Source organism: Calypte anna, chromosome 1 (genome assembly GCF_003957555.1).
Source record: "Calypte anna isolate BGI_N300 chromosome 1, bCalAnn1_v1.p, whole genome shotgun sequence".
Taxonomy (NCBI): domain Eukaryota; kingdom Metazoa; phylum Chordata; class Aves; order Apodiformes; family Trochilidae; genus Calypte; species Calypte anna.
The window spans coordinates 63,784,498-63,808,281 of record NC_044244.1 but is presented as its reverse complement, the minus strand read 5'-3'; the positions used below and the strand labels follow the sequence as shown (position 1 = coordinate 63,808,281).

At 39.5% G+C, this 23,784-nt stretch overlaps 1 protein-coding gene across 1 annotated transcript in view; it reads left to right on the top strand.

Moving 5' to 3' along the window:
- The window catches only part of MICAL3 (microtubule associated monooxygenase, calponin and LIM domain containing 3), a 156,913-nt gene that overhangs the window by 121,786 nt on the left and 11,343 nt on the right, over window positions 1-23,784 (top strand). The window contains exons 31-39 of the mRNA XM_030454325.1: window positions 146-250; window positions 888-1,019; window positions 1,417-1,508; window positions 3,046-4,918; window positions 5,862-5,956; window positions 9,471-9,521; window positions 11,240-11,347; window positions 12,079-12,172; window positions 16,533-16,583. Coding sequence (XP_030310185.1) covers window positions 146-250; window positions 888-1,019; window positions 1,417-1,508; window positions 3,046-4,918; window positions 5,862-5,956; window positions 9,471-9,521; window positions 11,240-11,347; window positions 12,079-12,172; window positions 16,533-16,583 — 2,601 coding nt within the window. The remainder of the gene's footprint in view (window positions 1-145; window positions 251-887; window positions 1,020-1,416; window positions 1,509-3,045; window positions 4,919-5,861; window positions 5,957-9,470; window positions 9,522-11,239; window positions 11,348-12,078; window positions 12,173-16,532; window positions 16,584-23,784) is intronic.

The window sequence follows — 23,784 nt, the reverse complement described above, 5'->3', positions numbered from 1 at the left end:
TAACACATTTCAGGATTTCTGGGCTTGGACAGTAATTAATAATTATCTCCACTACAGACTGTTGGTACAGTTCAATGTAGACTCTTTTCAATGTACAGTTGGGTTTTTTATTATAATTTTTTCTGAATATTTGAATATATTCTAGCCCCATGTGAAGATAATGATGTGGAAGACGAGCTGGGCACAGAGCCTGCAGACACAGAAGGGCAGGCAGGTGAAGAGGGAGACACAGGTGCAGAGCTGGATGACGGTAGGGTACCATCATGAATCATTTAAACTTATTTTCTGAACAGAATTGTATTGGCAGAAAGTATTTGGTATGAGTACTTAAACCTGGTATTATTTTTAGTAGTGAATGAGTTAGTTTCAAATAGTTAAGAGTGAGCCAGGAATAAAAGACAAAAAGAAAAGGATCAACATCAGTGCCATGGGCTGTAGAATAAATTTCTTGTGTCCTTTCACCATCTGTTAACTAGAGGGTGTGGTCTTTAGTCCATATTTAGTAACTCATCCTACTGAGTAACAGAAATAGAAGTAAATTTTTGAAAAGCCCACAGTATTATGCCAAAAATCTTCCTTTGCCTAGAGTAAGATGAACTGCATATGCCAGAAAACATTGAAAAATTTCCAGAAAACTCATAAAGTATGACTTCAGTTACTAATATAGTTATTTGTACTATTATTCCATCATTTACTGCTTAAATTACTCTAATTAGCACACAGAAAAATAGGAGTGAAATGTTCATATGTTTAGGCTATGAAAATTATTAGCCCCCTGTGAATAGAAAAAAGAGATTAAGAAAGATTTTAAAATAATAAACCTATGTCATGATGGATTTGTATCCAAGATCTCTTGTTTTTTCTTCCCCCACCCTGTCTGTGATCAGATGACATCCCATCTGATGCAGAAGCAGAGTTTCGCTTACATCAAGGTGGCATAGAAAAGCGAGAACTAAAGGTCTCTGAAGATGAAGAGGATGAAGAAAGAGCAGAAGGTGCTTCTTACATTGTGACAGAAGGTATAATAGCTTTCCCTTTGGTGTTTGAATGAATGGAATTGCATTTGAGATAGTCTGTACATTTATTAGATATAAGAGAAGACAGGCTGTTGCATTTGAACCATCTCATTGCTGTCAGTGGCAGGGTATGTACTTGCATTGACAGTGGGAGAAGAATGTTCTGAATCCATTAGTTACAGCTTACTAAAAAATGAGAACCTACCTGCTTTTTCTTGTAGTATATCATAAAAAGCTTGTACTGTTTTGGGTATTTAAAAATTTCTATGTTCCAGATGTCCAATCTAGAATTTGTAAAAAGCTGAGAAAATTTTCACTACTTTCTGTGTGTTATGTAAAAAAAAAAAAGCATAAAATATTAACAATCTCATGGGTTTGGAAACATTTTTGCTTTCTCTAGATCCATGCAAACCATCAATTCCTACCCAGTCGTCTACTGACAGTGTTCTTCCTTTGTCTCCAGTTGATAGTCCCAAAGCAAAACAAACAGAGGTAAGAAAGGGAATCTTCAGTCTTTTACTTACTACCTGTAGTTTAATACCACAGTTTGTTGGATAAACTGATGAGGACTGACAGCAATGAACTTGCCTATCTGTGTAATTTATGTTGATCTTAATCTGACTTCATTTAAACTTTAAAAATACTGTACTATATTTCTTCCCTATCTTCAATGTGTAGTGGTTCTGTCACACAAGTTCCCATCACAAAGTCCCCCAAAAAACCTATATAGGATATTTTAATTTCAGTTTGCAGTTAACAAGAGGTCTATATAATGAATCAGGGGAGACGTAAGTAAGGTGTTCCCTTTTTTTCCTGGTTTGGCTGTTTCCTTTACCAAAAGCAGATTCTGTACAGTTGCAGTTCAAACTTGTCTTTGTATTACCTTGTAGAAACCAAAGCAATGCTCATTTATTCAAGAGTGAAAACATAGTTCAGCTTAAGGAAGTGAGACATGTCTGTAGTGTGCTGTTATGCTGTCATGTTATCAGCCCTGGAGTCAGCATGCGGTTGTACTGTGATGTTTCCAGCAACTGGTGTGTAGAAGCAGGAAGTAAATAACCCTTAAAGCGTTCCATTCAATTTTTTTTCCTTCCCAAGTGTTTACTAAAACACTTTAGTCTTTACTAAAAGATTAGATGTTATCCTAGAACGTGCAGTCATAAACCTACTTACAGTGGGCACATTATGGGATAATAGCTGGTTTATTGACAGCAGTTGCTGACAACATTCACTTTCTATTAAAATTAAGGGGACCATCTAATGATTGTTAGACATAGTTATTGTTTATATCAGGACAGTGCCTAAAGGAAGTAATCAAAACACAAGTGTTTAATATGTTCAGACAAGCTCACAGAGAAATTCATGCTGTAATGGACATGTTTCAGTTAATCCAGACTCTGCATTCAGAAAAAAGCTGGTGCAAAAGATGTCACTGGAAAGAATAAACCAAAACTCAGTAGAGGGAGGAGTCTACTGCCAAAGGGTTAAATTATAGCACAATGAATTGTGCTACTGAGTACCACTGCATTCTGGATGCAGGAGATGAAAAAGACTTCTCAGACTACTAAGGGGCAACCGAAGTGGAGCCTAGTTTAGAGAGGCACCCACCCCTTGCTTAAAGCTTTACAGCAGATGGTAGCCAGCAGAAAGTGCTGTGTTGATGAGACTTGTATCACATCTATCTGAAGGGACTGTCACAATACACAAAGCTGGAGATCTAAAGGGAGAGCAGGATAAGACAGAAACTGATTTCTGGAAATCAGTGTTTTGATTTCCAAAAATTAAATTTCCTGTGTTGTCATCTACAAAGGACAGTGTGTATACAGTGGGGCAAGAAGATGATTCATACATGATGAGAAATCATAAGTGGTGTTCCAGGTCTGCTAATGGGATGCCATGTGTGGGTTTTTTCCTATTTTGTTACTTGGGTGGTTTGCTTATTATTAACATTATCAAAAAAAAAAAAAAAAAAAAAAAAGTATTCTAAAGTGTCTAGTAATATTAATAGTTCTCTTTTCATTTTTTCTAGGATGCGAAAGATCTCCTGGCTGAAGTATCCCGTGCAATAAAATCTCCAGAAGCACTCTTCTTTCCTGAACCTTTCATTCCTGAAGAAGGACAAAAGGATGAAATTCCCAAAGACAGGAAAGCCAAGAGCCCTTTGATGCCACCATCTCCAGTGTTAACCCAGCCAGTTGCATCACCAGAAGCCATTGCACCTCCATCACTAGCAGCATCTCAGCCAACAGCACCAACATTGGCTTCATCCCCAATGCCTGCTCAAATGCCAATCTGTTCCCAGCCTTTGCCTTCTGCTGAAACACCCATTCCATCCCCGGTGGAGCCTCCAGTATGTTTCCAACCTGTCCCAGTCATAACATCTACTCCGCTAGCCAAACTGGTCCTTAGGGGCCAGGATAGTGAAGTGGAAAAACTGGGGAGCCCTACTACTGCAGAAGAAGCCTTGAAACGGAGTAACCTCGTAGAAGAGTTCTGGATGAAGAGTGCTGAAATCCGGAGGAGCTTGGGGCTCACCCCAGTAGACAGAAACAGACGCTCAGAGACGAACTTTAATGTATCTGCACTTGAGACAACTTCTCTGAAGACTTTTAATAGTGAGAACGTTTCAGGGAATGAAAGAGTCCATCATGTGAAACCCCAGCCTGCCCCAAGAAGACAGGCACTGTCTAAGTTAGAAAATGAACAGATTTCTCTGCTCACTCCAAAATCTCCATCAGAAAAAGAGCTGAAGAATTCCAGTGAAGTGGGGAGAGAAGTGTCCAGTAGTTCAGGACTTGGCCTTCAGGAGAGCTCATCTAACATGAGAACTATGGCTAGCCAGAGCTTCAACACCTCTGACTCTACCATGCTTACTCCTCCATCAAGTCCACCGCCACCACCTCCTCAGGATGAAGAACCAGCCACTTTGCGTAGGAAAAGGCATCAAGCAGTCTGGCAGAACAAGATTGAAGCCAGGTCACCTCCAACACCAGCATCAACACCTCCTGCTCCCCCACACCGTGAGCCAACAACCTCTCCTGCCAAAGAGTCAACCCAGGCCAAAAAAGACGATGTGCGGAAGTCTTTTGCAGAGAGTGTGGATGAGATTCCATTTGCTGATGATGTAGAAGACACATATGATGACAGGACAGAGGAGTCTAGCCTTCATGAGAAGTTTTTTACACCTCCTACTAGTAGGCCAAGGCCAGAGAAACCACTTCTTTTGCCCTTGGTCAAAGAAAATGGGGGTCCACCCCCAATGGAAGGAGGGGTTACCCAAAAGAAGAGAGTGTTTCCTGAAATTTCTGTGGAGGCCAAGGAGCTTGCTGAAGAAAGAATGAGAGCCAGAGAAAAGTCTGTTAAGAGCCAAGCGTTGCGTGATGCCATGGCTAAACAGTTGTGTAAGATGAAAGATATGGAAATGGCTGCAGCTGCTGCTGAGGCCACAAGGGCTCGAAAGGCATCTTCTATGCCCTTGAAGACCAAAGAGTTGTTTTATGACTCTCCTAAACATCTGGCCTTGAAAATAGCAGAGGGATCCACACAAAAGCATGATTCTTTAGGTGAGTTCTTCACTCCTGCTGCTGATATGGCTGGACCTGAAGGCTCTGTCACTTCTTCAGAAGGCTCCAGTGGGAAGAATAAGAAAAGAACTTCTCTTTTCTCCCCTCGTAAGAACAAAAAGGAGAAGAAATCCAAAAATGACAGCAGACTTTCTGACAAATCTAGCGGTGGGACAGAAGAAGCAACAAAGCCCAGGTCATTATGGAAGTCTGTTTTCTCTGGGTATAAGAAAGACAAGAAGAAAAAGACTGATGAAAAATCCTGCCCAAGTACACCCTCAAGTAATGCCACTGTGGATTCTGGCAAGCACAAAGCTTCTCCATTGGTTACAGTTGCAGGTATGGCAGATATGCTCCTCGGTACCATGCACTTTTCCTACAGCTAAATATCCTTGAAACTAAGCTTGGCTTACTTTGTCATTCAGCCACTGTGGTGAACTATGCTGCTCCCTAGTGTCAAATGAGCAGATCAGGAAAGTTGCTAGTGACTACAATTCTGTTTGCATATTGATAGAATTCGTTGATATGCCACTGAGAAAAATGATTCCTTAATTAGAAGTTTTACTCTTGATATGTACAAGGCACATCTGTTTTCTGCCTTAGGCTGGTTTTGAGAAATAAGCACTGTTTGCTAGAATCAGTTGTTGGTGACATTTCACCACTGTTTTAAATCTGATCATCTTTTCCTTGGACGATCTGTTCTCATTGTTTCAACGTGGCTCCATACATGCTGAGGACTGCAGAGGTCCAGTTATTCCTGTATTCTCAGTGATCTGGTAACTACTGTCTGCTGATCTATGAAGTGGGGATTCTGTGGCCTCATGTGAATGTCTCGCATGCTGTCAGGTGCAGGTGGAGGTGTTTAATGGGAAATTGTGTCACAGTAAATAAATTAGCCATAAATGTGATTGAAAGCAAAGATGTTACGTTTCTCTGGCCTTGTACAAATAGCCAAAATGGTGCCAACTGCTGTCATCCAAGTGCTACATCTATTATAAGAATATTGATACAGTACAAGGGGAGAATCATGACCATTATTTTTAACAGTATTTGCAGAAATTGGTGCTCCCTTAGGAAGAAGCTCCTAACTAGTTTTGATCATTTTGTGAGGCAGTGCTTCTCTAATCACTCTGTAATCCCAGCCAGAGCAACTGAAACTAGCATAGAAGAACTAAGTAAGTATTCTTGAAGACAAATCAGTTTATCATCTGAGTTCTGAAATGTTTACAAACAGAATAGTTAGCACTTTTCTAATTTGCCCTTTTTATTCCCAACTTTGCAGATTTGAAGCTACGTCAACACCTGAGTTTCTCAGAGGACTCCGACCTCTCCAGTGATGATATTCTGGAACGTTCCTCCCAGAAATCGAAGCGAGAGGTAGGCAGATAGAAAATGTGTTTTAGATGGATCTAGCATTGGACAGATCACAATCTCAGAGAAATATATTGGAAATTTAGATGATTAATTTTGCTCTTCTTACTTTTTCTTCCATGGAAGAGGCTTTTCTGTAAGTTGCTGACTGTTCCATCTGAGATATAAGTTGGTTTCACTTGATTCCACTCTATTCCCCACTGTTGTTATATGAAGGATCTGTTGTCTCACTGTCAGTTCAAAACAGTGAATTTTGTCCCTCTCGTGTATGCCAGTGATCTACAGAAAGCAGATATTTAATGTCAGAAGAGTAAATTTCACTGGCTCTACTCACTTTATTACAAAAAGATAACATTGAGATAGTTCTCACTCTCTGTAATGGTCCAATTTTAGAATACTTTTTACTAGCCTCTTTGATAAATTGAAGTTGTAGAATTCCAAGCAAATTAAATAGGAATGTACTTTTGCTTACATCAAGGACATATTCAAGACAAATCATCAAATAAGAGTTAAACTACAGGCTGCAGTTTTGTAACTCATGCGAGTTTGCTTATATTTCCTGGCAGAAGAAAATGTGTACAATCTGAATTAGTACCTTCTCTTTTTGGAGAAAAGATGAGCCATGAGCTGTTTCTTCCATTTTGAATGGTTTCTTTGAAGCCTTCTTGGAAAAGGCTGAGTACTTCCATATGTCTGTATGTGTAGATAAAAGCTATGAAGCTGAAATACATTACAGTGAGCCCTTACAAAATACCAGTATGTAGGAATTAGTCATATTGTAAGACATGTCAATCACTTTCTAGCCAAAATATTTTCACTTTAAATGGTGTTTTAAGGAAGTTTTTGAGGAGGAAAGAACACACCATTGGGTCTCTGTAAAAGCCCAGAAAGAAAAATATACTCAGTTTACTGACAAGTAATGATGTGTGGAAAATATATGGTGAGAGCCTAGTGCCAAAGTTAGTTGCTTTTAAATTACTTTGTTCGATTTTAAGATGGCACTAATAATGCAAAACCAAATGAAAATTGTAAACAAATGCTCAGTCACAGTAATGAGGGAGAGACCTTTTCTCATTCTTGAGAGCTTCTAAGCTCTGTTAAACAGAGTTTGCAAGGTTTGGAGGAGTAAGTAGAGATCTAATTGACTCCACAGAACACTAAGGCTCCCTTCTGGTAGTAAAGAATGAAAAATGTTTTCCTCTAGTCCCTTCCTGGTGGTGCCTGGTTCACATGTTAAAAAATTCTGGAAGAAGAGAGTGTCCTAGAGGCTCATGTCACAGACCTATTATCCTGGGCCTCCTGTATCAAACCTGTGATCCAGGTTTCACAAATCAATCTCAAATGGCAGGATCTAGTTGAGACTTGGCTTAGATGGCAGGTGTATGGAAGCACTATGAACTGAAGTGTCACAGGAAATGCTTTCTATGTACATATAATGAAAAGAATTAGAGTAACTAATGAATTTAAGGTGAGTGAAAGGAGCTGATGAAGTAGATTAGAATTTTCTGTGTTTACTTACCTCTCGGTCTCTCTCCCTAGTTGATCTAGACCTCTTCTAAGAGGAAGATTTTTTTTTTCCCCTCTCATCCTTCCATTCCTCCTTGCATGCTCTCAAGGTGTTTCATGAGAAATTCTTTATTTTTCAAGAGATACAGAGGAATGAGGTACCTGTGGCTACCAGAAGACAGATGTGCAATATAGGGGGTTCAGATAAGAGTTTAAAAGTGACTGTTCTACCTTGCAAGCTTCTTCAGGAGGAAGCAGGGCTTTGGTAAAGTCCATGCTTGTTTTCAGAATTCAGTAAGCTATGATGGTCACTTTTTTTCCTTTGCTATTTCTTTGACTTAAAATTACTTTTGCAGGAAAAAAAAAGACCTTATCACTAAGCATTGGAAGAAATAGGTAATAGTGGCAGATGTCTGGAATCTATTACTGAAAATATCTCGCCAGCTCTGGCAAGGATATAGTGGTGCTGTCTCATTTTCTCCCCTATGCTGTTGCTAAAGATACACTGAGAATTTCTTTGCTCAGCATATACCTGTTTTCTAAATAATGGTTTTGAGAATTAATTTATTTAAAGGGAACTAATCTGAGAGTTCCACTTAGCTAGTTTTCTTGTGTCCTGTCCAAAGATGTATAACACACACACAAACACTGGAATGCCTGGCTGTCAAAAGAAATCTAACTGAACTTCGAGACTGACAAGACTGGGTTTATACTGATTTGGGGTGGGAGTTGTATTTTTAAGTCACAAATCACCTGCTACTTATTATGGGTAAGAGTTGACTTCCTATGTGCTACAAAACTTATGTGAACCCCTTCTCTAAACTGAAATTCTGCTTGTGCTGCTTTTTGTTGTAATTGTTGTGGTAATTGCTCTCTTTAGCCAGTTCTTCGTGATTAGCAGTGAATTAATTCAGTGTTGTTTCATGAAGTGTCTTTCAAGAGAGGTCTCTTGTAAAGAATTCCTGATGTCAATGCCCTGTGGGTCTGGTGTTTATAGATGTGTGTCACTGTGTGTGTGTTTGTCCATGTTCCCATACAGTTGTGGTATTGTGATCGGACATGTTTTACTACCGCAGGTAGCTTGCTTTTCAATGATGTAGGCCTGCGTACCGAAGTTGTTCTGTGGCTTTTCATTTCTGACTGTTCTTAGTTAGTTGAATGTGGAAATGCAAAATGCTGGCTGTGTGCCCAGAGTGGCAAGATGCCCTCTGAACTTCATGACACAAGGGAAATTCACTGCCTTTATAAACCCTGCATAGTTTACTTGCTTTTTTGGGGAGGTACAGGTAACAGAATGTCCTTGGATAGAGAAGGTAGTGATTTGATTTCTTCTCCTTTTCCTCTTCCCAAAATGCTAGCACCTCAGGCTGTCTGGAGGCTCTCTTTTTTGACAGGAGAATTCTATTACTGTAAGACACATAACCCACTCTGGGACCATCTGGCATTTCTCCGGTCACAAATCCGTGAGAAAGAGTTATGATATCAGTTAAATGCAAACAATCATTTGTATGAAGTAGAAATAATTTTAAAACAATAAATAAGCACAACTACTGAGAGATGTTGTAAATTAGATTGTAAGTGGAGAGTTGTGTCACAGAGTAGTACGTAGTTGGCTGCGCTGGTTCAGACCAAAAATGCCCCAGCATAAGCCATTATTGCAAATCCTAAACCAAAAAATTGTATATGTATGTACATTTACTTACTCGGAGAGCCTTAGGTAGATAAAGGCCAAATAATTCCTCTAGAAGAAGGTATTTCAAAGTTGACTGGATCTTAAAAGAGGCCACAAAAGCTAATTGCCTTCAGGAGAGTCCTAGAAACTTGATTTTTGGGGACAGAAGTTCCGTTGTGCTTCATCAGTCTGGGTGTCACGTTCAGCATTTGCACAATTTTATGTTTCATTTGCAAACAGCTTCGTTTTATTACTATGCATCTGTTTTCAATGTGGAACTGATTTTGCTTCATTTTGTATGTGTTTTTATTTTTTTTTTCCTTTACCATTCCCCCTTTAAAGTCGATTTATGTACCACACGCCTTGGCATTCAAGAGATCATATTCGTCAAAGGTAGTGTCTCCGTTCCCACTAGTTGGCCATTCTTGCATTGCATGTCCCTACATTAACCCATGGAATCCATAGCTACCTGTCACATGTGCACTAACATCACAAATATTGACTGTGCATGCGTGAGATGTTAGCAAACATGGGCAGCAAGTTCTTTGTAGAGGTTGTCCTGCAAAAATGCATTAAGCTTTGAATTGTCTGGTTAGAATGCATGCAATTATCAGTGCACAACAGTGCACCACTGTACAGAGTTTTGTGGATGATCTTTGAGGTTCAGAACAAATCTGTTTTCAAGACAATTATGTATGCATATTCTTTTTTTAATACTTTGAATACGAGTTCAAATGAATTGTCACACTTTAATCGACATCCTTCAAAATTGTTGACTTCACTGAAATCCTAGTGAAAGCCTGTATCAAGCTAAAATCAAGACAGAAGTTGCATTTCTGTTTCAGGAATGCTGCTCCTTTCTGAAATTTTTATTGTCTTGTCTTCAAAGTCACAACAATGACTGTGTAGGGTAGGCAAGACACTATCAGTTTGCCTTCTAAAGCAGGTATCATTGTGGATGTTGTATTTTTAAAAAAGAAAGAATGAGTAAAGTATTAACTTATTGAAGCTTTAATGATGGTGCTTGCTAGCCAGTTACCTATGCAATTTTAATTGATCTGTGATTCTACCTGAAATTATTCACTGAGAACAGTAAACCAGAGGTAGACTGGCCAATGTGGCAATACAATAACTAGATAAAGCAAATTTCAGGGTTGTCTGTCTCAACATTTTGTCCTTAAAGTTGATTGTTCATTGAGAAGTGGAAGACATGTTTACAGCTGTCTTTTAAAGCCTGCAGAGATTTTTTTTCTTCACAGTAGTTCACTTATGGCAGTTGTGAAGTTTCTTTGACTTTTTTAAAAGTCTAAGGAAGGAATCCCTCCCAGACTATAACACAACCAATTGGATAAAATACTAAACCCCATTTCAGTAATGTTAAAATTATTTATTTATTTTTAAACTAGTTTCTCTGAGAGAAAAGGAAGAAATAAGTTTTCTATTTCTATTAAGATAGCCTTTCTTCTTTTGGTCAGTTTATGGTGTTGTAATATCCTAGTTTTAGTTTAGGGGCTGTTTGTGCAGTTTTATACCAGCCAGCTTTGGGGGATCACTCTTAAGAAGGGATGTTCCATCTCACACCAGAATGTCATTCTGTTTTCCAATGTCCTTTTGCCTTCTATGATTCTGTGAAAAGTTGCACAAATTAACACAGGTAGTTGTTACCAGTTATACTGGTGTTCTTGCTCCAGAGTAAAATAGAGAGGAATATCAATACAACTACACTATTCTATAATAGTTTCTTAGCTCAGCTGTTCATGTAGACATGCATTTACCCTCTTCTAAAAACAGAATCAAGGTGACCCTCTATGTGGTACTCACTGATTTAACTAAGTCCATTTGGCTAAATCTATTGAAAAATATAATAAAAACTGATATAAATTCACAGCTTTGCAGTTGGCTTATGTGCTTCTTCACTCCCAATTTGACCCTGAAATTGTTGCTCACTGCACTGTGAACACCTTTGCCTACAGAAGTTTGACTTTTGACACAGCCATGGCAAAGAGAACACCTCCTCCCTTCTGAGATTTTGGAAGAGAAAGTGGTTATCCCTCTCCACCCCAAACCTCCGAGCATGCATATGAAACCTGCTCTGTTTTTCCTTCCTCCAGAGAGCCTACACAGAAGAGGAACTGAATGCCAAGCTGACCCGGCGAGTACAGAAAGCTGCCCGTAGACAAGCCAAGCAAGAGGAGCTAAAGAGGTTACACAGAGCTCAGGTAGTGTCTCATAATCTTCTTGTCATGACAGACATTTAACTCTACAGGAAAGCACCATGGTCCTTACATTGCTTCAAGAGTGCCAGAAGAGGATACAGAGATGGAACTCTCCTCTGATTGTACATAATTGCCCCTGGCTTCCTCTTTCAATACTGTGTCACAGACACAGGAAGAATGGCTGAAACTTATCATGATAGTCTTGCAGTGAGAAAAATAATGACGTTTACACCTTTCTAGCTGGAGATGAGTGAAGCATCATGCACTGGATGGAACAGTGACAGTCAGATAATTCCTGATGAAGCTGCACTTATTGCACTGATAGATTGTGCTGCTGGATTAAGTGTCACCACATTAATCTGTAATTACCAGAGAATCTGCTGGAAACCTGCTGGCATTATCTCTAGATAATGGGATTTTTTTAAAACTGGAGGTAGGGGCTCAGCTGACTGCATAGCATCAACTTTCATTTCAGTGTTTTGGAAGGTGATTGGAGTGGTAGAAAATAAGTGAGTATCAAGGTGTTTGCAAAACCAAGGGATAGGATGCAAGGAGGTGGGGTGAATGTTGTCACTAGAGGGACTGTTGTCCTAGCTTTCGAAGCAGATTATTGTTGAATACAAATACTTGTTTTTGAAGAGGCTGATTTGACTCAAGTCAGTGTTGGAAGAGTGCTACAGACTGAGCAGTTGAATTGCTGTTGGTGAGGTTCTGCTCCATTCTTCTCTGAACAGATCATCCAGCGGCAACTTGAGCAAGTGGAAGAGAAGCAGAGGCAACTTGAGGAGAGAGGGGTTGCTGTGGAGAAGGCCCTTCGGGGAGAAGCAGGTATCCATCAGAACTTGGTTTGCTTTTTAATGTTTTCTTATCAAGTGCTTGTGTAGTAGTCCATAGCTGCTTGGATTTTAGAGGCAATTGGACCATTAGAGCATAGAGTCCAATGTGAAGTCATTCATTCTCCCTTTTCTACCATCTTTTTGAGGCCTTGTTTTTCCTGTGTTTCTTCTAAATCTGAGACTTTCCTATCAGCAGAGTCTTAGTTTGCTTGTCTTTGCCTGGGGCTTAGTAGGTAATCCTCCAACTATTAATAATGGCTGACTGACTGTTTCTGCATATTACTTGATATTACAGCAAGAAAATTGCAGGGGTTTCCTAGCTGCAATTCACATAAAGCTGTCACAATAAGAGAAACCTGTTTGAATGTTAAGGAAGTAATTGTGAAATTGTGTGTGCTTTCTCTATTGTGTTGGATTATCAAGGTAATGTCCTTACAAGGGACCATCACAGAACATCTTCCTCATTGCACAGTCCAGCACACTGGCAACTTCAAACAAAGTTGTGCAGAGCAGAAACACACACGTGTATTGAAAGGTATCCATGTCAAGTTGTTAAAGGAATGTGATGTGTACTTGCAATTAATTTAAATGAGTATCATCTGATCTGGCAAAGCATATGAGTGGAGGAGTACTTGGTTCGGATAATGCTGGCTGTAGTATAATGATTTGGGAAAAAAGAATCCTTGACTGTAAGGAGTCAAATATCCAACAGGCAAATGCAGTCTATGTGTACCCGACAAGTCTGGGATTACAGACCTGATTACAAGGATCAGAGATCAGAATTGGATTGTGAGATAGGTGTTTGGAGCATGTTGGCTTGTTGCTTGGATTGAAGAGCCACTGATGTGCTGGTGAAGATAGAATTTGATTAAGCAGTGAAGGTTCACCTGAGGAAAAGTCTGTTGTGATTTCTCAACAGTTACTATTCGCCCAGGATTACTTATGTTTTAGGCTCCATAATGGTATGCCAAAGCAGCAGGACTGAGTAGCAACACAAGTAAATAGGTACTACAGGTGAGGAGAACACTCTCAAGGACTCCAATGGTTTTGAGATCTGACTGATTTTTTATTTGTGGGTTAAAAAAATAGCCTTGTGCAAAAACCTTTTTTTCTGTGGTGTTTCCTCCTTCTTTATGCTGTGCATTTCTGTGTAGCCCCACTATTCTCTGGCCTGCCAATTATTACATTTGCTAAAACCACCTCTCTCATGTCTTGCCCTCGTCATCATTCTTGCCCTTTTTCTTTTCATATGAAAGTAGGTCTTGTTTACTCAGCTGCTAAACAACTTTCATGTAAGACAAGTCAGCACGTGGGAAATCTCAGCAGCTGAGAGAGCATTCTTCTTGGGAGAATTTTCTCTCAATGAAGAATGATAGAAGAATGCTTTAAAAATTCAGAGAGGGAAGAACATTACTAAGAATAAGAATTGCTATTTAATATGGAATACTGCTGAATTAAATCCACGTATAAGTAACTTCTCACTTCCAACTCTCCCAAAATGGAAGCAGTCTTAGATGAGGTTGTGTATATGTGAATTTTCTACTGGAATTCAGAATTGTAGGTCACTTCTTGCAAAATGAATCTGTCTTCTTCAGGATGTCTCTAGGCTATTTTTTTGCTCTTACAAATGTTTCTATCAACAGATCATACCTTATGGTTACAGAAGCTTATCTCTGTTACAAATAATTCACCAGCCTCAACTCTTCCAGTTATTTCAGGGAATTAACAAGTAACACATTGGGGGAGGCAGGGCATGGACTAATATGTGTTGATTGAAACACAAGATTATAAATTCATTCCATCCTTGACCTCTCTAGCCACTCTTGAATGGACATACTACACGTTTACAATAAAATAACTGAATTTCCTTTTTAAGGTCTACAGCATCATAATTTCTGCTGTTGCAGTAGCCACTTCTTCAGGAAGGTAGCATAATTTTCTTGTCATCTGTATTGGCTAAGATACTGACCTAACAGTGACCTCTGCATTCAGCAGATCAGTCCCTGAGGTAATGAAAATGTGTAAATAAAAATTTAACAAGGGAAGGATAGTGTATAAAGTGGTGGTGTCATCTAGAAAACAAACCAAAAACAAACAAACAAACCAAACCAATCCAACAACAAAAAAAAGCCAAAAAACATCTCCTTCCTTTTAATAAGCTAGTGCAAGGGAAAGAAATAGGGTAGGGTGAGAGATATGCCTCTTGTGCACATATCCTGTCCACATAAACAGAGAAGGAGTATAATGCAGGATCTGTCCCATAGACAGCAACTGGTATTAAATGTTCTAGGAGAATATATTAGGTTCTGTAATTAATGGGTTATTCAGCTTCCCTCTCTGTATGGAAAGAACAAATCAATCACTAACACAGGCATTTAAATATAAAGTTTTACATTGTAGTATTAGTAGTTTCCTACTACTAGATCCTTGTGTTTTCTTCCTTGTAGAAAAAGATAGACAAGACTATCTGAACTACTTTGTCATTTAGCATCTCTTAGCATGTTACCTGTTAGTAATTTTTCATGTCTGTACAGAATTTAATCTTTCCATTTTAGAAAAAAAAAATCAGTTTGACTGGTAAGAGTAAAAAACAGTACCACAGGTAAAAAATTCATATACATTAAATAATTTTGCCTCTATTTTACAACCATTTGACATCATCTTTAATGTGTACTGGCTAACTGACTTATATTGAGAAGACTGTCAATAAATTCTTCACAGCAATGACCTGCTGACTTTCTGAGAGATTACAGTTAATTTAGATCCTAGCAATAGGTACAGACAGCTCAGTACTCTTTCCAGAGATTCATGCATTTTCTGATAGTTGTCAAGTTGTAATATTTATGTGATGATAGTAGGTATTCAGCTGATCAGACTCAGAAACACTTCTGAGGTCATTGCCAACTTTAATCTTGACAAATTAATTTCACCTTCTTGGCTACCTCCTTGTCTTTTCCTTTTTTAAACTGGCTCAGCCTCATGCAAGGTGTAGTTTGTCTTTTATTCTTTCAAATGCTGAATGCTCAGTCTAACAGTTTCTGGTTCAGAAAATTACCTTATCTTACATAATTTCCTTAATATGTTCTCTGTTATTATCTTTGGAAATCCTACTCATTGATAGTCATATTCATAGCAAGAATGAGTGATTTGGAATGTAAGTTCATTTAAAATGACAATGTAAGCTCTATTTCAGGAGGCAGGTTTGCCATATACAGGTGGTCATCCCTTTTTACTTTTTATCTTCCCTTCCTTTCTTTTGCATCATTGTATTTCACTGCAAAGGTGTAAAGTAGAATAATCTCAGTGAAGATTTTTTCCTTTTTTCCATGGGGTCCTGAGAAATACCTTGAATAGGATTGCTATTAATGTGCAACATTGCTTTGTGTTATGGTGCATTCGCCTGTTTGGACATGCTTATGACTTATTTCTTGTGTGGATTTTTCATGTTTTCAAATATTAACTTAAAAATATGTCAAATTAGAATTTTCTGGAACTTTTTCTTTTCTCCCTTATCTTCCTTTAGTGTTTCTAAGAGCTGGGAAAAATTCTACTGTCAGATCAATACTGAAAGATTTAAGAGCCACCTCTTTGCATCAAGTGAATCATATGCAGTGAGAAATAGTGCTCAGTACTCCCATCTGTGTCTTCCCCATGGAAATGTTACACAGTACTAGACTCATGGCGTACCTGTATCTAGCAGCTATGGACGTACACGTCTGTTCCACGTGCTCCTATGCAGGTTTTTCTCTGGCATGGAGACCATGCTGGCAGAAATGCACGTACCTATTTTTCTACACTTAGGCCATTCGTGTTGGTGCTCCATCAGTGTCTTCCACCTGTTGCTGTGCACATACATCCTCCACTCACCTCCAAGAAATCAACCCTTTCACCTTTCCTGCAGCTGAACTAAGAAATGACACTGTTTCCTTCTCACATATTGCTCAGCATGAAAGCAACGAGATTAGTTCTGCTTTTCTCAGCAAGGACAGGAAAGACATCTGTGTCAGGTACTGGTGCAGGCTGAAAAAGGTGATGTGTCTCTGTGTTGACTTCTTGATTTTTCTTTTTGGAAGTCCTTGCCTGCCTGCTGGGGATTTTCTTGTCATCTTCCAAATATATGTTTGTCATACATTTGAGTGTGTATGTAGACATATATGTATATATACAGAGAAAGAGAGACATACCATTTATATATATATATATATATATGTGCCCACTTGTATAGCTGCATGTTTCATTTGCTTTTTTTTTTCCCTGTCTGTTTGTCTTTTTCTGGTGTATTGCTTTGATTGCGTGGGGCTAGGGTGGGTATTTGATTCAATAACTCTGTCTTCACCAATTCCTTGTTGTAGACTATTGGGGAGAGTCTTATTACAGTGACCTCATCGACTTGCATCTGGGTGGTATGTATAGCTGAACTTCCTGCTGACACTAACCCTGCTGACACTCCTTCCCACCCCTCCCTTCACCTACTTCTCCCATCCTTGGCTCACAATCAAGGAGGAACAATCCTTGCACATGACTCTCTATAGCAGAACCCCTTTTCCAGCTCAGGAAGACATTCTGAGGCCAGGAGATCCTGGCATGCTCTACAAACCATGTGTAAGGCTCCCTCTTCTATTTTCCTCAGTTCTGATTATTTCAATATTTGTCTACTGTTTTCACTCCAGCTATCTTCCCTGCTAGGCAGTGGAAGGTCATTCTGGTTTTTTTGCTTTCCTTTGCAAAGTCCAAGTCTACCACTTAAATCCTCTGTGAGGAAGCATTTCATGTGAAAGGGACACCAGAACTTATCTGCTCCCAACAGCTAACAGAATTGTAAAGGATTAGTCATGACATTGCATCCCTCTTCCCCTCCTGAGGCACATTTGCTTTTTTTCAAGAAGCCGGAGTGTGACAATGATCTAACAAAAGCAAAATACTCCCTCAAGGGTTTTGGAAACACTTGTAGATGACAGATACTTCTTCTTTCTTGTTTTGTATTACTGTAAGGTCAGGAGAGATTCTACTGCTGAGAGTCCCAGTCATATTTCCTGGAATCTGCTCTGAATTTCCAGTCAGCCCAGTCTACATCATTACAGCTGATAACATGCTTGCTATTTTATTGTTTTTTTAAAATATCTCATCTAGTGCTAAACAAATGCTACAATGTTTAGCTCTTTTTTTTTCTTTTAACAGTTATAATCTGGTTATCACTGCCCCATCACTATGGTTCTGTATTTCTTTTATCAATGTTACCTCCTGAACCCCTTAATAGCTGGATAACTTTTGGGTTGCAGATGGCATGTGTTTAGTATTTGCACATCCTGAAAATTAAAATTCCCTTTTTTGGTTTAATTGCCATAAATCTGTTCCTGTAAAATGAACACATCTGTCAGTGGATTCAAGAAAAAGTAAACTCAATTGCCTCATCACTGAGGAGTCTCATTTCATTTGCCTTTGAATATAAAGTTGCTTAATCTCAGCTGTGTTTTTCTGTGTGAGTGCATTAAATTCCATCTCCACAGAGTGGAAGATCCACGCACTCTAAGCCTGATTCAAGACATCCCTAGAAGTCTTCCCCTGATTTTGCTGAGTCGTGCATTTGGTCCTTCAAATGTGATATTTTCTAGGCTTTTAACTCTCCTTTTTTCTCCTCCTCCTCCCTGGAGCAGGCTGCCTCACATTATATCTGTAGCTGTCTGTTGAGAATGACTGCAAATTGTGCTGGCACAATAGCCATTTATTGAAAGACATCCACTTGAGTTAAGAATATCCACTTAACTTAAGAATATCCACTTAGGTGGCTGAAGTTTCAAAATGGAAGACTTTTCTCCTGAGTAGACCTAATTTGTTGCCCAGTTCACCTGTGCTAATTTTGATGTGATAATCCTCTGCTAGCCCTGTGCTTCATTCACTGTTTGCTTGCTCTCACATTTTTTCTTGGAGTATCTTTTGCAGACAGATTTGGAAACCCTTTTCCTAGTTACATCCCTCAGGGTTGGCCCATACTCCTATGTGCATAGACTAGGAGCTGTAAAAGGGTTGATGCTGAATTACACTTAACAGACCCTTATCCCTATATAATGCTGTTTCCACTATACCTCTCCCTCCTCCTGCTTCTATCCCTAATGCCTCTTTAGAGACAGCGATCCCATCAAAATCACTAATAGTAGCTTTAAGAGCAAAATCATCTTTACTTAAAGGGACACTGTCACTTAAAAAAATTATTGTACTGCAGAATATCTTAATTGAAAAATGAATTTCAGTTTTATATTCTTACATTTGCTTTTTCGATTTCTCTGAATTCAGTCACCCCAGAGCGGTCATTTTTGGTCTTCTGTAACAGGCTGTTTTTATTTATATGGTGACTCAGTCACTTGGCCTTCCAACAGCTGGAGATAGTGTTCACATTTTTAAAAAATGTTTTATGTATTTTAAAACTCTATCAAGTTTCTGATCATCTAAAAAATATATTTTTCAAAACAAACACTTACAAACTGTCTTGGGCAGTATCCCTTTAAATTCAGTGAGCCAGAATGGCCTGCCTGGAGTATGTAGCTTTGTAGCATTGTTTTGTTGCCTCTATAATTTGCTTTATATTTGCTTTTGGGGCTGCCAGAACACTTTTGCCAAAAGGGATACATTTCTCTGATGATACTTGTCACTATTCAGTGGCAAATACAGAGCTCAACTACAAAAATAACGTGTCTGTGCAGGATGCTGCAGCTGGGTGGAGTGCCATTAAAAACCCTGGCGTGCTGTATGGCTGCAGGGTCCTACCAAGCACTGTGAGCAGCTAGGGCGGCTGGGCAGCTAATCATTCTACTGAGGCATAGGCATGACTCCAGAGTTGTGCTGTCAGTAGAATGATAAGCAAAACTTTAAAAATCCTATGAAAAGTTATCTGTAAGTTGGTAATGATTTTCAATTATTCGGTCATTTATTTATTCTGGATTTCTTTACACTAACGAGAGTTGCGTTTTATTTAGTTGTTACAGATTGCGCAACAGCTCTTCCAAGGGAGTGGTAACTTCTGACATCCTTGGTCAAGTTCCAGTTTGCAGGATTACAGATTGCTATCTTAACTACCCCCATTGCTCTGCTCATATGTCATAATCCTCTGTGCCTATTCTAAAATGTCATGTACTGTTGCTGTAAAGCAGATGTTTCATTTCATGCTACAGATGGTCACATTTCAATTCTGAGTAATTGTGTGTATTGTTTATGTGCTTATGTTAAAAGAACATTACAAAGGTTGCAGTGTCAACTGAAGTTAAGATTTTGCATTATGTTGATGTATCAACAAATTTTTAACCTTTAGATCCAGAGATCTGTGCAGAGATCCCTGTCTCTGGACTGAGATATTCCGTAAGGATGGACTATATATAATATATCCTTATGGAATATCTGATAGCAATGTTAGATTGCTCTCCTTTGTATAGATCCTTAAGGAGAGGAAATGGGACACCGTCAGTAGATTTCACTGATGTCTGTATGGTGAGACTTGAATACACAGATTTTGAGCTAGGCACTGAAAGGATGCAGTGGTCTGGTGGATATATACTCTGTGCGCCTTTATTCTATCTTCTCAAATGGTCCTTTTCATAATCCTGACTTTTTCCATACTTCAGTTCCTTACTCAACTCCCATTTTCATTCTCAGTCCCAGTTTTTGCTTCTCAAGCATTTAATTTAAATCCTGCCTTCTTGACAAAGAATTCCTAGAATTCTACCCTTCAGACCTCCCACTCGCTGTTCCTAGTTTTTCACTCCTGCTGACTCAGTCCCCACAGCCTCAGTCCCTGCCTTTGGCCTTCTCACAGAATTTTTTGCCTCTGCTCCCTCTTCTATTCAGCAGTATTTGTCTAGAAATTTCTAAGTCATATCTTCAACACAAATCTGTCATCTCATTTTATCAGTTACCCCTTTTACCCTCTCTGTTTCTTCTTAATCTCCTTGCCTAATTAGTCCCTTAGCTTCAGTTCCTCCTTACACACTAGTTCCTTGTCCTGGTTTGCTCCTCCTCTGCCTGTGGAAGGTACCTCCTTTGTTCTCTCTGCATTCAAATAAGTGGCCTCCTTTTCCTTGCACCCAGCAGGGAATCATGGAGGAAACAGCCCCACACTTCCATCTTGCTTTGTTGTTGGCTGGAGTATGCCAAGACAGGCAAGAAGGATGTAAGGAAGAGACCTGGTATATTTGATAGATCTGATTTCAGAGACACATTCTCCCTCTTAACTAGAGACTTAGGAACATCAGGTAAATGGGGGAGGAAATGCAATTGTGGGAGGTTTTTTTCTTCTTTGTACTTTTTTAAAGCATACTCTATGACAGTTTCCCTTTCTATTAACTTTTTTAAAATACTTGAGATGACTGTGTCCTTTAGAGTCCTGCAGATCTAATTCTGGATGGCTGGAGTCTGATATGCTCAAGTGGGATCAGTCCTATTTCATGTGATTGGCAAACACAGCTCTCCTGGAAGAGGAGTGGAGTTCTAAGATAAACATTGTTTTTGCAGTCTGCAGCTGCTTTTGACACTGAAGTGAATTGGGAACATGTTTTCATTGCTGCAAGTGGAGCAGGAAAGAGCACTTAATAAGTAGATCTTGATGAGCATTTGTTAGGTACTGGACACAAGCAATTATAGCCAGGTGGGGGTTGGGCTCTTTTACCAAACGACTTTCAACAAGACAAGAGGGCATGGACTTAAGTTGTGCCAGGGGAAGTTTAGGTTAGATATTAGAAAGAATTTCTTTACGGAAAGAGTGATCCGTCATTGGAATGGGCTGCCCACTGAAGTGGTGGATTCTCCGTCCCTGGAGATATTTAAAAAAAGACTGGATGTGGCACTCAGTGCCATGGTCTAGCAACCGCAACGGTGGTTCAAGGGTTGGACTCGATGATCTCTGAGGTCCCTTCCAACCCAGCCAATTCTATGATTCTATGATAATGTTCAGAGGGCTGGAACACCTCTCCTGTGAAGACAGGCTGAGGGAGATGGGGTTGTTCAGCCTGGAGAAAAGTCTCTGGGGAGACCTAATAGCAACCTTCCAGTGCCTGAAGAGGGCCTACAGAAGGCTGGAGATGGACTGTTTGCAAGGGCTGGGATAGGACAAGGGACAATGGTTTTAAATTAGAGAAAAACAGATTTGGATTGGATGTTAGGAAAAAGTTCTTTACCCATGAGGGTGGTGGAGCAATGGGACAGGTTGCCCGAGGAGGCAGTTGAGGCCTCACCCCTGGAGATATTCAAGGTAAGGCTTGACAAGGCTCTGAGCAATCTGATCTAGTTAAGGGTGTCCCTGCTTACTGCAAGGGAGTTGAACTAGAGGATCTTTAGAGGTCCCTTCCAACCCAAATTGTTCTATGGTTCTGTAGAACCTGCTGCTTTCTGTAAACCTCTCACCAGTGCACACAGAAACTGAAGAGTCTTGGAAGACAGAGCTAGTGCAGCACTGTGCTAATTCTGACTACATATTGAAGTGCCTTGAGGTCTCATTGAAGCAAAAGACTTCTGTACAGTCATTTGTGTTTGCTCTGTTCCAACTATTGCTTTCCCTAGTTTTCCTTTCCTGCCTTCTTTTTCTCTGTCCTCTCTTCTGATGGATAAAGGTGTGGTTCATTTTGCACTGACAGCTCAGCCTTCTGACTTCTTCCGGGGTTTCTTCCAGTGATGGTACTTCTAAGAGGATACTGGTTTTGACACAGATTTATTAAACTTCAAGTCAGATACTGAGTTACGTGCTTGTGGGATAGTTGTCAAAATCCTTACCCTCGACTTTATATAATACCTGCAGTTGTGTGGGTGCTATTGTCCAAGAGGTGGCTTTCTGAATTCTTGCCCTGTTACAACACTGTTGTTGAATAAGTTCAGCAAATAGTAAAGTTTGAATGCTTTATTTTTCAGTACTTGGGTTTCTGATTGTAACTGATTTTTTAAATCTGGGAAAGAAGGTATTTCCTATGATCAGTTTGATTTACTGATATCTTCTGGACTTGCCCATAATTTAACCAGTAAGTTAATATATTAGATCATCTAGTCTGCCTGGTAAATGGGTGATGGAAGTTGTTAGTAGAATAAGAATTTCTCAGATACCATGCTCTTAGCTTGTAAGATCAAGTGCCAGTGTAATGATGCATGGGAGCTGAGATTAGCCTCAGAGATGGATTTCTTGCCCAGTGTTTCTGATTTTCAAACTGCCCTGGCTAGTCAGCAATTGAGAAACCAAACCTTTTGAATGCAAGGCTTGCAAAGGATGTGATCCAATTTGGTCTGTGGTGCTCAAGTCATTGTGATTTTGGTTCACCACTTCTCAGAAATCATCACAACTCTTATACCACAGGACATGGACAAATAGTGAAGGGGATCCATGCGAGCTGTAGTTTGGGGATAATGGTGTCTGTCACCCCAAACTTTCTGCTGTTCTTTCTTCATCCTGATCAGTCATTTTTATTACTGTGCTTCAGATTATGAAGAAGTATTATGTAGCTACAGCAGAAAAAGACAAAATCAGTCTAAAGTATTGCACTTTAAACAATAGGAAAATGAAAAGTAGAAAAGAAGAAAACAATCCTGTGTAGCTTGTGTAACAAAGATAAATGTTCAATGAAAAGAAAGATATTTTCATGGTGGCTGTATAATGTCTGTTTCTTGTTTTGAAGAGGCTTTGGAGCTATGGTGTTTGTTTCTGGCCTGGCTTTTGATTTCCACCACTGTAGCAACTCTGCAGTCACTCAATGGTGCTGTGGCAAACAGGGTCTCTCTTGTCATGGCTGCATGAAAGATTTCCCTGAAAAATCTGGGAAAGGGTTCTTTTCAGAGAAATGAGAATTCCAGTCACTTTATTAATGGCATGTGGCTAACCTGCAGGGCAGAACTTACATCTCTCCGGGATGTTCAGTGTGCTCTGGAGCTGGGGCATGCTCCTTTCTTCAGTCAGCTGCAGCTCCTGGTTCCATATGATCACTCCATAAGTCCTCTGAAATACCTCTACTTCCCGTCTTACCTACTTAGGCTGCTGACCTCCACTTCGAAGGCTTTACTTGCATTTCAGAAAAGTTGGCTTGTGGTATTGAGAAGGGACAACTGGTGATTAACACATTCTGTTGGTGGTTTTGCCTCTCTGGGGGGAAAAAAAGTGATAATTTTCTGTCCAGAAACTATAGTCACACCTCAGACTCCTGCTGATAGCACAGAGACCTAAGAAGTGAATGCTCACAGAAACTATTTTTTGCTTCCCCTTCAGCTTCAGTGTGTAACTTGAATTGCTGCTGCTGGTCTATGTCACCAGTCTTGATCTGGGCTTTTTTGTGCCAGAAGAGACTTAAACAGAAAGGAGATTGTTTTGTTTTGGTTTAATTTGCTTATCAAAAGAGGTTTTTTCCCTCTTGTCCTGACTCAATGGCCAGGAAGATTGCTTTGCAGTGATGAACATGTTTTTATTTTAATGATCCATGAGGTGGTGATGTCTCTTCTCTAAACAGGAATAAAACAGTTATACCGTATGCTGTAAGACCAAAGATGGCTTTGGGAAAAATAAGAAGACATGTAAGGACTTTCCATTATATAATCAGGCAAAGTAGATGATACAGTATTTAATACTGTATTGTGAACCAGGGTATT